The 13,589-nt window shown below is 39.5% G+C and overlaps 1 protein-coding gene across 1 annotated transcript in view; it reads right to left on the bottom strand.

The window, feature by feature from the left end:
• The window catches only part of CCDC30 (coiled-coil domain containing 30), a 138,485-nt gene that overhangs the window by 90,698 nt on the left and 34,198 nt on the right, over window positions 1-13,589 (bottom strand). Inside the window, exons 7-8 of the mRNA XM_070368268.1 lie at window positions 12,993-13,108; window positions 10,548-10,646 (exon numbers count right to left, since the gene is read on the bottom strand). Of these exons, the coding sequence (XP_070224369.1) occupies window positions 10,548-10,646; window positions 12,993-13,108 (215 nt within the window). The remainder of the gene's footprint in view (window positions 1-10,547; window positions 10,647-12,992; window positions 13,109-13,589) is intronic.

Genomic DNA, 13,589 nt, shown 5'->3' with positions numbered 1-13,589 from the left:
AAATTCCTATCGGTCATTAGCATGAGATTTAGGGCACTGTGCCAGCTCTCACCCACCCTGCAAACTGATTGTCACCATCCTCTGAATTAATGATCTAGACTTGATGAACTCACTTCCAGGTCTCTCTTCCAAATATAGGCTGGTATGTCTCCTGATGGACCTTTCCAAGATGGTATTACCAGCAGTAAAAAGGAGAGACAAGCCCAGGACTCTACAATCATCATAATAATCAAATCCCTTCTACTTAAAGGACTCTTTGGCTAGTGCTGGAACTCAGCCTGGAGAAACAGTCACCCTATTATTCCTAATATAAGTAATATTCTATAGCTATAATTTATTTTAAAATAAAAATAAATAATATGAAATCCCTTAACTGCAAATGCAAAAAGAGAAAAATAACATCCTAAATGGCAAAATACCTCACTTTCAACTTCCAAAGCTCTCTGCTCTGTATTAAGATTAGATGTCAACTGCGTTTTTGTTTTTCTCTCTTCTGACAACTCACTTTCAAATATTTCAATTTTTTCTTGGCTCATTTTCAATATCTGCAAAAAGTATTTTAGATAATTAATTCTATGTATTCAATACAATAGTCATGTATCCTATAAATTTTGATAATACTTTTCTGCCTAACTCAATTATAAAGTCATATGGGGAGAGACGAACCTGGCAAAACTAGATCATGGTACCATAGCTCATAAGATGGGTTTTTCTCTCTAAGCCTCTTTTTCTCAGCTGTAAAATGGAACTAAGACTTGTCCTATGTACATTATAGCCATAAGAGCAGGCGTCATCCTTACAATTTCAATATACTAGTTTATTCTAAATACAGTTTTAAAGGGCTCCTTCCTGAATGACTAATCCTGGAAGGTTTTCTATAACCACTGATCACGATCATAGGATGTAAATTTACCATTCTTTTTGCCTATTCTGGGGACTTCTCTCGTAGTTCAGTTGGTAAAGAATCTGTCTGCAGTGAAGGAGACCAGGGTTTGATCCCTGGGTGGGGAAGATCTCCTGGAGAAGGAAATGGCAGACCACTGCAGTATCCTTGCCTGGAAAATCCCAGGGACAGAGGAGTCCACCAGGGCTGCAGTCCATGGCGTTGCAGGGTCAGGCACAACTGAGCAACCAGCACGTCATCTATTTTCAGTAATTCTTAAGCATCCTTATACAGTCTGCCTCATCTGTATTACAAAATGTAACTGAAAATCATCTTTTAATTTCTTACTTCATTCAAATCTTGTACTTTCACTGTCTCTTGACCTTTCATGCTGGTTTCTCATCTGTCTTTCTATCTGATAATTCAGGCTCCAAGAGGGAAATCTTAATCCAAATAAACCGTCAGCTAAAGTACAAACATATATTTGCTATTTTTAAAAAATGCTGAAAAGATAAGCTACATTTCTTAAGAATCTCTTCCGGAGGCTACAGCCTTGAAACCTCCTATACCAGCAATTCCATCTTTTATCTGGTCTTGGATCCTTTGGAGAGTTGCTTTAAGATATATTTCAGTCCTTGCTCTGTTTGGCAACTTAACCAAAGGGAACAAGCACTATTAGAAAAACATACTACAGAATCCTGATGATTCTCAATTAATCAAGTTGATAATTTACCTTATTTTTTTTAACTTTTATTTTTCATCAAACTTTAAATGTCTTATTTTGTATTGGGGTATAGCCAATTAACAATGTTGTGGTAGTTTCAAGTGAGCAGTGAAGGGACTCAGCCATACATATATGTGTATCCATTTTCTCCCTAACCCTTCTCCCATCCAGGATGTCACATAACATTGAGCAGAGTTCCATGTGCTATACAACAGGTCCTTGCTGGTCATCCATTTTGAGTTTAGCAGTGTGTACGTGACCTTCTCAAACTCCCTAATTATTCCTTGTTAGTGCTGATTGGCCCAGTAATAAAATTAAATGCAAAGGAGGTTTATGAGTATTTAGATGTAATTTCTGGAGAAGGAAATGGCAACCCACTCCAGTATTCTTGCCTGGAGAATCCCAGGGATGGGGGAGCCTGGCGGGCTGCCGTCTATGGGGTCGCACAGAGTCGGACACGACTGAAGTGACTTAGCAGCAGCAGATGTAATTTCGGAGAAGGCAACGGCACCCCACTCCAGGACTCTTGCCTGGAAAATCCCATGGACGGAGGGGCCTGGTGGGCTGCAGTCCATGGGGTCGCTAAGAGTCGGACATGACTGAGCAACTTTACTTTCATTTTTCACTCTCATGCATTGGGGAAGGAAATGGCAACCCACTCCAGTGTTCTTGCCTGGAGAATCCCAGGGATGGGGGAGCCTGGTGGGCTGGCACAGAGTCAGACACGACTGAAGCGACTTAGCAGCAGCAGCAGATGTAATTTAGAAACAGGAGACACCAACATTGATATTACTTATTACTGCTATTCAGAATTAGGTTTCAACAGAAACTTCAACTTGAACTTTTTAATTCAGAGATAAAAATATTCCTTTGCTAGGCTGAAGAAAGGAAGTAATTGATTTTTATCTAATCAAATTTGGGGGAAAATATTCTGGAGTTTGCTTATATTCCCAGGTTCATAACTTACTGCAAAGACTGTATTAACTTAATCTACAGATTAAAAAAAAATAAATCCATTAATTCAGTAAAGTTGGTTATCAATAATTTATCTTCCTCATGTTAAATATCAATAAAATAGAAATAGTAATAGAAATTTCACATTGATGAGTTGGGAAAAATGGGGAATGCCACTGGAAAAACGATGCTGAAACCTAAGTGTAGCTTTTACGTATCCTCCTACCTAGCAGTATGGACAAAAGACCTACTAAAGAATCATGTTGACTTCCTAGCAGAAATGCACAAGGATACAGGGAAGAAAATATTTTATCCCCAGGTCAGCTTCTCCCTGTTCATCAGCTGCCATATGCACTGATTAACGTTTCTGCACATCCACACATGACATACTGATGCACTTAACACTCTGGAGTCTACTTAGCCCTGCCCATGCACCTCCTGAGATGACCGAGTGCCAGGTGCAGAAAATGTTTTCAACTCTTAAAAATGAGTGCTCTGCCCATTTCTTTTGTGTTTTCTCTATACAAGAATGCCATGTACTTAAATGCTATAACTTCCAAGAGAGAGATTTTCAAAAGGATATATACTTGAAATTTACCATAGTTTGTGGCATACTAAAGACAGCCATACATTTAGGTGATTTATGTATTTCATGAGACTGATGATCAAAGTTTAAAGCAGAAAAACACAGGAAAGGGGTCACAATACTGTGGGAAATAAGCAATGGACATAGTGATCTCTAGACAACTGAAGGGAGCCTACCTCACCTGTCAGCCAGCAGTAAGCAAAGAGGTGAATGAACAGACTTCTAGGGGATCGCCTCACTGGCACGGGGTAACTGCCAACAACTCTGGAGAACACATAACAGCTCAGAATCTTCCACTTGCAGTGTTCTACTATCTGAAGGGTGGGGGCTATCTAACACTCTGAGCCAAATTGTGCCTCCCAGGCACCGTATGGACAAGAATGACTGCTGTCCCCTACCCTCCACCCCCAGCACGTGCTTGTGCCATGCTCTCCTCTCTCATGGGCACAATCAAAGGAGATGGCGGATGCAGGCGCTGCAGAGAATAAAATGCTGCCGGGTCATCACCTCCAGACAGGGACGTGCTCCGCGCTGGGTGTGCTGTAGACCCCGTGCATTATCATATGCTCCCTCTATGAATACTCAAGAGAGTTGGTATGATGTAGAAAATGGTCTCTAAGGCCAGACAGACCTGGATCAATTCCTGGTTGTGCCTCTTAAGTTATCAAGTTCCTCTACTCAAGTATGAAACAGAACATACCTAATCACGACGGGAAGGGCTGTTATAAGGATTATATAAGGTTATGTTAGTAAAACAAGATCACACATGTGACCGATGATAAATACATCATGACTACTTTTTATTCCTGCCAGATACTTAGTATATCTTCCATTTTAAGCATCTTCTGGGACTTCCCTGGTGGTCCAGCGGCTAAGACTTCATGCTCCCAATGCAGGGGGCCAGGTTTAGTCCCTGGTCGGGGAACTAGATCCCACATACTGCAAGTAAGAGTTCACATGCTGCAACTAAGCAGTGTCTTTGAGAACATGCATACTGGTAGCACTAAGACAGCCTATTTAATGGTAAATCTGTCTGCATGTAAAAATGGATAAAGAACACAGTCATATATGGAGGAGTCTGTTTGACTTAAGGGAGTGGTTTTCTAAATTACTTAACCTTTTGAAGTTACAGGGCTTCTCGCTTCCTTTTATCTTCAGAAGAATTCTTATGGAGAAACTGCAGAGTACCCACAAACGGAGGTGTCTCTGGCTGATGTGGAGGTAGAACACCTAAAGATTTGGACCTATGAACAGCAAGAATCTCTAAAACACAGTTTGGAAATTATACTGGCAAAAAAAAGAGCTTTGAAGTCAGTGGAAATCTGAAATCCTGACTTCTACATTTGTGCATCTGTGATCTTGGTTTCCTCACCTGTAAAGCAAGGTGAACAATACCTAAGCTCTCCAAAGGCCTGCTAACCTTAAGCGAATTATGTCAACCCCCCCGCCCCAACTCCCAGTAAAGTTACTGAAACATTATAGGTACTCAAATATTAGTTTCTATCCTTTTACTTACTTTTTTGTAGGACACAGAAAATAAAGTAACTATAGGTCAGGATAATTGCATGAGACACTGAGTACCTGGCATCTTCCCTGGCAGCTCAGCTGGTAAAGGATCTGCCTGCAATGCAAGAGAACCCAGTTTGATTCCTGGGTTGGGAAGATTCCCTGGAGAAGTGATAGGCTACCCGCTCCAGTATTCTTGGGCTTCCCTGCTGGCTCAGACAGTAAAGAATCCACCTGTAATGTGGGAGACCTGAGTTCAGTCCCTAGGCTGAGAAGATCCCCTGGAGAAGGGAAAGGCTAGCCACAACAGTACTCTTGCCTGGAGAATTCCATAGACAGAGGAGCCTGGCAGGCTACAGTTCATGGGGTTGCAAAGAGTCAGACACGACTGAGTAACTTTCACTTTCCCAAGACCTGTCTGAAAGCTGAAGATCCATGACAAGGAAAGCATGGCACTAGGTCAAAATCTGGAAATGAGCTCAAGGAGAAGTGCTGCTATTCTCTACCTACTGATTACAGTACTCAGTTCACTTCATTCCCCTGCTAACACCCTTGACTTAATACTTATTGATATCACCACTATCCAGCTACTAAACATAATCAAGGAAGCTTGAGGTTTTTTTCTTCATGAAAGATTAAGAGAGAACTTTGAAAGCAAAAACCTATTTATAGTTACATCCTCTTTCCTCAGGAAATGGCTTTAAAAATCATTTAAGTATAATTGACTACTTATTTCTTAAGTAACTTCTCTAATTTTAGAGACCTTCTACTTTATAGAGAAGAAGCATTTACTTACAGTGTTCCTCAGTGCCCCTTTCCAGCTGGCTCTATCTGGGATGAAGTAGGTGACAGGATCACTGAGAGTCAATATAAAGCTTTATTATTTTAGGAACCCACACATATTTCAAGCCTTAATGAGAAGGAAAAGAAAACTGGTTTCTATCATAGCCTAGACAATTGAGATTAGACAGAAAAAATTTTCTAATACTTTAGGGAGAAAAACTGCATGATCTTCTTTTTGGAACATCTTTAAAAATAAGATAGATTCTCATTTATCCAGAATGTCATAGAAAACGTCTATCATAGAGGAAGGTAGATTAACCAAATATTCTATAAGGGTCTTCTCTATTGTCAAGAATTCTACGATACAGAGGGCCACATGGTATCATATCTCACTTCAAGAAAGAACATGCCATGTTCTTTCTAGGCAGCCTCCAGTGAATGACTGAGCATAGTGAGAATAATAAAGCCTGGCCATTTCTGGCCAGTGTGGAACTTCTACAGGTTATTACTGTGCCAAAGCCGCCTGTTGGCCTGGGTTAGACTTCTCAGGGCTGCAATATTGTCTGAGGCTCTTCTTAACCGATTTTCCTTCTTTTTCTCTTTTCTTGAACAGATGTGAGAACTATATTATGACCTGAAGGTTTTGCCTGCCCATGTCTACTCTTTCCTTTTATCCTTCACAGGTATCACCCCTGTGAAGAACAACTCTTGTAATTCTAAGTTCATCTTGGTGTTGCTTCCTAGAGCAGCCTCCTTCAGGTTGATTTATGAATGACAGAACAAGGGATGGGCCACAAACATGGTCACCATTAAAAACAAAAGAAAATGATGATTTGATTAAAGACTTAAATATAAATATCCAACAAGTTCAGTGAGCTGCAAGAAGGATAAACTCAAAGAGACCCACACTGAGACACAGTAGAATCAAACTACTAAAAGACAAAGACAGAAATAATCTTGAAAGCACAGCAAGACAGAAGTGACTCGTCATATACAATGGATCCTCAATGAGATTATCAGCAGATTTCTCATTAGAAGCTTTAGTGACCAGAAGGCAGTGGGCTGATACATTCAAAATGTTGAAAGAAGAAAACCTGTCAACTAAGAATCCCATATCCAGCAAAACTGTCTTTTCAAGAGTGGGGAAGAAATGAAGACATTCACAGATTGACAAAAGTTGAGAGACTTTGCTACCACTAGACCTGCCCTATGAGAAATCCCAAAGGGACTCATATAGAGTGAAATCAAAGGATACTAGACAGTCACTCAAAGCCATATGAAAAAATAAAGATCTCAGTAGAGGTAAATATAGGCACAATTATAAAAGCTAGTAGTATTTTAACAATGGCTTGAAACACCACTTTTTTAAATATGATTTAAAAGATTAATACATCATATTAAAATTATATATGTTATGACACTGATGAAATTTGAAGACCTCATGCTAACTGAAATAAGAAAGTCACAAAAAAACACTGTATGATTCCACTTAAATGAGGTACTCAGAGTAGTCAAAACCATAGAGAAAGAAAGTAGAATGGTGGTTGCCAGGGCTGGGAGGGAAGGGCAGAATGAGGAGTGTTAGGGAATTTAAATAAATAGTCTTGTTTAGGCTTCAGAGACAAAGGCCTCTGACCTTGCTTCTAACCTGCCTGGACACTGCCCTGACTGGGAATGACTGCCTGCTGTGAGAGCAAAACTTGCAGCACCGTAGATAAGATGGGGGAAGAATCTTGAGATTGTTGAGCCCCTGAAGGGGTCCTGGCTAACCAAGCCCCAGGCTTCAGTTCAGTTCAGTTCAGTCGCTCAGTCATGTCCAACTTTTTGAGACCCCATGGACTGTAGCACGCCAGGCTTCCCTGTCCATCACTAACTCTTGGAGACTACTCAAATTCATGTCCATCGAGTCAGTGAAGCCATCCAACCATCTCACCCCAGGCTTAGCAACATTTCAAGTTTTACAAAACAAAACAAACAGCATTAACAGGAAACCAGGCTTGCAATTTGGTCACAGATTGATGACGATATCAGTTTGCATCCGTCCTGGGATTATAAGTGGGAACCCTGAACTGCAGTCTCTCAAGTCTCACACACGGAGCCAACATGCTGCCTGGGACCCTTTCCCAACTGGGACTCCAGATGTGCTGTGACACGGGACTTTCCAGCGCTGTTTAAGTCTGGATGTTGGTCAAAACCCACTTTGTTGATGTATTCTCTGCTCTTTCTATTTCTCTTCTCTGTTAATATGTTGAAAGTAAGCTAGATAATTCTCTAACATATATCTGTATTATTTATTTGTATATAACGAGTGGCTTATTTTGTTAACAAATCCTCTGAGATGAAAGAAAGTGCAAACTTTGGGCAAAAAAAGGGGTTATTGTTTAATGGGTATAGAGCTTCAGGTTTGCAAGATGAAGAAAGTTCTAGAGGTGGATGGTGGTGAAGGGTGAAAAACAATATGAAGGTGCTTAATATCACTGAACTGTACACTTAAAAATCATTAACGAAGTGAATTTTCTGTTATATGTACTTTACTACTGTAAAGAAAACAAAATCAGAAAGTTTATCACTATATCTGCACTAGAAGAAATGTTAATCAATGTTCTTTGGGCTGAAGAAGTATGGTACCAGATAGAAATGTGGACCTGTGCAAGGTAATGATGAGCTCAAGAAATGGCCAATAAGCATAAGAAAATACACTCAGTATCAATAGTCAATCAGGAAATGCAAATCAAAACTATACTGAGATATTACTTCATACCCATTAAGATGGCTATAATAAAAGAGACAAAATGTAACGAGTGTTGGTAAGACATGGAGAAACTGGAGCACTTATACACTGCTGATGGGAATGTTAGATGGTACAACTGCTTTGGAAAATAGTCTGGCAGTTCTACAAAAAATTAAATATAGAGTTAATATAGGACGCAGCATTTCCACTCCTATGTACATACTGAAGAAAAATGAAAACTTGTTCACACAAAAATGTGTACATGGATGTTCATACCAGCATTATTCACCACAAAGTGGAAGAGAGTCTGACAGTTTCTTATAAAATTAAACATGCACTTGCTCTGTGATTCAGTAATTCCACTGCTAGGTATTTATCTAAGAGGGAAAAAACAGACTGGTATGTGAATACTAGCAGCTGTTTCATAATAGCTGAAAACAACCTGATTATCTATTAACCAGTGGCTAGATAAACAATGGATAGTATATCTATACATACAGGAATATTACTCAGCAGTTTAAAAATGAACTACTGATACAAGAAACAACATGGATAAATCTCAAAAGCATTATTATATTAATAAGTGAAAGAAGCCAAACACAGAGTATATACTAGATGGTTCTATTTATTTAAAATTCTAGAAATGGTATGGTCATAGAAAGTGGTAGAGTGGGAGGCACTGATAGCAAAAGGTGAGGGAAGGTTTTAGGTTAACGAATATGTTATTTTCTTGATTGCAATGGTTGCAGTTTACAGGTGTATGCCTTTATCAAAGCACATTGAACGCAACTCTTAAAATACGTATTTTATACTGTATTAAATATTTAGTGAAATTAACTTTATAAAAGCAACAAATAAGTTTTAAACATTTGAAAAATGCTCAATCTCACTACCATTAGATGACTGAAATGAAAACTACACTGAGATACCCATTGTCATTTGCATTTGGTAAAGATTTCATAAACATTTGCATGTTTACTAAATGCAAATATTTGACAATATATTCAGTTAGTGAATCTTTGGGAAACTATCTTTCTCATACACTGCTGAGGGAAAAGGAAAATGATGCAATTTCCACTGGGCAGTATCTGGCAACACTGACCAAAATGACTGATGCATCTACTCTCCACCCTTATAATCCCATTTTTGTGACTCTATCCTACAGAAACACCTGTATAAATATGCAAAGGACTAGAAATAACTCGAGTGCCCATCAACAGGAGACTGGTTAAATAAATTATAGTACATCCACACAACAGAATGCTAGCTGCTCTAAACAATGAGGGAGATCTCTCTGTATGATATGGAAGGATCTCCAGAGGCATTTTAGTAAAAACAGAAAGAAAAAAAGAAAAGGAAGGAAAGGAGGAAATCTGAATAAATATTCAAAATCCTTCTATATGAATGAACATATGTATACCTTTATTCATAAAGAAGGATAAATAAGAAGTTAATTAAATCAACTTTAAATCAGAGTGCCACCATTCTGGGTTGCCTGGGAGAAATTCTGGTAAAGACTCCTGAAATCTTGCCTGGAAATTCCTTCTTCCCTTCCTTCCTCATTTTCTTTCCTCCCTCCAGCACCCTCCTTCCTTCATTCTTTTCTTCCTCCACCTTCTTTCCTTCCTACCTTTTCTCCTTTCCTTCCTTCCTACAAAATGCATTATTGCCTAGGAAAGAGTTTTGGAAGACAAGAAGAACATTGGCTCCTTGGGTAGGGCATCAAGAAATCCAGTGGCTATAATTTCCTTGATACTGAGGAGGTGGGGGGTGTAGGGCCCAGGGAGTTACAGTAAAAAAGACAAGCTCCAGTGAAGGAGATCGCTCAGCAACAAGCAACGTTACTCGTCTTAGGTGTACAAGAGCAAAGGCTGCAGCAAAACCACCTCTCTTTGAGCGGAAAGTCTGAAACCACCCTCTGTATGACACACTGGCTCTTGCTACAATCTGCCTTGGGTTTGGTCATTTTGCCCACCACTTCAGAGGCTGACTGTGCTGAAAAGACTGGAAGCTGTACACACTGGAGCCTAAACCATATTTTAGTTTTCTCTGATATGTGGCTCCCACTCCCCACTCCTCACCACTGGTTGAGGCTATAAAGCAACTTCATTTTGACGATTAAAAATGCCCATATTGGTTATATTTTTGTAAGACTCTTTTTTCTTTAACAAAACCCATTATATTTTTCATATTAATCATTCCCTGTGGGGAGGAAGTGAATAGAAACATATCCTATCCTCTATACTCAAATTTCTTTCTCCACACTCTGGCAAGGCAATAGGAAAAGGCGGGCAAGAAAAGAGTAGCACGTGCTCAGCGCCCAGCTGTAAAATGCAGCTCACTTCAAAATGAGAAGTCAGAAATAACAGAACTTTACTACCTCTACTTTCTGTTCAGTACCCACAGGTTTTCCAGGAGAGTGGTTTCCAAGATGCTTATTCTCTTGAGCTTCACAAGTTCGTCTTTTAAGTTGTTCAACCTGAAATACAAAAGCATTTTAAATACAAAGTGGGAGGGGGTTGCTTTATTTAAAAAATAGATAGGTTATACATGAATACATTCTCTGTGCGAAAAATTTAAACAATATATAGGTATATAGACTAAAAAGTGATCTTTTCCTTCACATAACTTTGTGCCACAATTTCATTTCCCTTTCCAGAAGTAACAATGTTTCAGATATACCCTTCCTTAACTTTATCTCACATGTATGTACGTGTGTTGTTGTTCAGTCGCCCAGTCATCTCCAACTCTTTGTGCGTGTATATATATATATTTTCTGTGTGTGTGGGGGGCTGGTTTCCCTGGTAGCTCAGATGGTAAAGAATCTGCCTGTAATGTAGGAGACCCAGGTTCAATCCCTGCGTTGGGAAGATCCCCTGGAGAAGGGAATGGCTACCCACTCTAGTATTCTTGCCTAGAGAATTCTATGGACAGAGGAGCCTGATAGGCTACAGTCCATGGGGCTGAGAAAGACACAGACACGACTGAGCAAACATATATAAATATATATGTGAAGTGAAGTCACTCAGTTGTGTCCGACTCTTTGTGACCCCATGGACTGTAGCCTACTACACCCCTCCGTCCATGGGATTTTCCAGGCAAGAGTACTGGAGTGGGTTGCCATTTCCTTCTCCAGAGGATCTTCCTGACCCAGGGATCGAACCCAGGTCTCCCGCACTATAGGCAGATGCTTTACCATCTGAGACACCAGGGAAGTCCAAATATATGTATATATATGTAAAACATATACAAACATGTTTAAAATACATTGAATATATTTTATCAGTATTATATGTACAAATTTATAGAGATTTAGACAACTTGAACAGTGTTTATTTATTCTTATGATTGCATTTTAAAATTATGATAAAATATACATAACACAAAATTTACCATTTTAACCGTTTTTAAGTATATAGTTGAGAACCACTAAGCACATTCACATTATTATGTAACCATCACCGCCATCCATCTCCAGAATTCTTCTCATCTTGCAAAACTGAAACTCTAATCATTAAGCAATAACTCCTCATCCTGCCCTTCCCCACAGCCCCCCAGAAACCACTATTCTACTTTCTATCTCTGTGATTTTTGACCACTTTAGGTACCTCATATAAATGGAACTATGCACTGTTTGTCTTTATGTGACTTGTTTAAGTAGTATAGTGGCTTCAAGTTTCACCTATGCTGTAACATATGTTAAAATATCTTTTCTTTTTAAGGCCCTATTACACACACACACACACACACACACACACACACACACACCATACTTTGTTTATCCATTCATCTGTCAATGGATACTTGAGTTGCTTCAACTTTTTGGCTATGAATATGAGTGAATAAATCTCTTCAAGTGCCTGCTTTCAATTCTTTTGGGTATATAACCAGAAGCAGAACTGCTGGTAACTCTATGTTTACTTTTTAAAGGGAGTACATACCATTTTCGAGTGTGTCTGAACCATTTTACATTCTTAACAACGATATACAAAGGGTTCTAATTTCTCAACATCCTCATCGACATTTGTTATTTTTTATTGTTTTGATAATAGCCATCCTAATGAATAACTACTCATTCTTGCAACAAAATTTCTTGAGCACTTAGAGTGTGTGCCAGGCATTGTATTACATACCAGAGAGATGACTGTGAAATGAATAGAACTAAAATTGAAGTGACATAACACTCCAGTACTCTTGCCTGGAAAACCCCATAGACGGCGGGGCCTGGTAGGCTACAGTCCATGGGGTCGCTAGGAGTCAGACACGACTGAGCGACTTCACTTTCACTTTTCACTTTCACACATTGGAGAAGGAAATGGCAACCCACTCCAGTATTCTTGCCTGGAGAATCCCAGGGACGGGGGAGCCTGGTGGGCTGCTGTCTATGGGGTCGCACAGTCGGACACGACTGAAGCAACTTAGCAGCAGCAGCAGCAGCATAGTATATCTAGAACCTGGAAGTGCATATTAAAAATGATTCAAAAACATAATACAACTAAGTGTTTAGTATTAACAAACTCAAACTTTGGTAAATGTAAAAAGCATAAACTATTATCTAAATCCTTATTAAAAAGAAAAGATCCTATTGAAGCACAATAGCAATAACATTACTGTTCAGCATATGTGGTTAAAATGTATGAAGCAGAAACACTGATACAAAGCGTCCAGGTCAAAGTATAGCATCTACCTGCCATGTTATAGCCACCAGAATCAGACTTCACTAATGACCAATGGATGATGTATTATCCATCTAGGCGGCTCTAACTGCTGTTAGTTTATACACATTTAAATTAACTCTAGGAACAAATTTAATTAAACAACTTACCTCTTCTCCAAGTACTTTTTTTTCTGAGTCAAGTGATCGAACCCGATTTCTTAGAGCCAGAATTTCCTCATCCAGTCTCTGATTATGTTCTTTTGCTTTCCGTAGGTCAACTGAGTCTAAAACAAAGAAAATGCAATTGATTCAATTGGACTGAAGTTTTTTCCAATTAATTTATTTATTTTCTGCTGCACTAGTCTTCGATGCTGTGCGTGGTATTTCTCTAGCTGCTGAGAGCGGGTGCTACTCTTCGCTGAGGTGTGCAGGCTTCTCAGTGCAGTGGCTTCTCTTGTGAAGCAGAGCCTCAGTAGTTGTGGCACACGGGCTTAGATGCCCCATGGCATGTGCGATCCTCCTGGACAGGGATCCAGCCTGTGTCCCCTATATGGGCAGGTAGATTCTTAATTACTGGACAACCAAAGAAGTCCATGGATTGAAGTTTTAATTTGGGGGCATTAAGTCTAAAAATGGAGGAAGTGCTATTTCCTGCTCTTCTTGTCAGTTCTACCATGTCTCTGCACATGTGATTCTCCGCAAAGAAGAGCTGCTAGACTCTCAAGTCCAGCCCTAGAATGTTGTACCAACTCACGAAACAGAACA

This window comes from Bos mutus, chromosome 3 (genome assembly GCF_027580195.1).
Source record: "Bos mutus isolate GX-2022 chromosome 3, NWIPB_WYAK_1.1, whole genome shotgun sequence".
Classification (NCBI taxonomy): domain Eukaryota; kingdom Metazoa; phylum Chordata; class Mammalia; order Artiodactyla; family Bovidae; genus Bos; species Bos mutus.
Note: the sequence above shows the minus strand (reverse complement) of the source record. Positions and strands in the feature narration are given on the sequence as shown.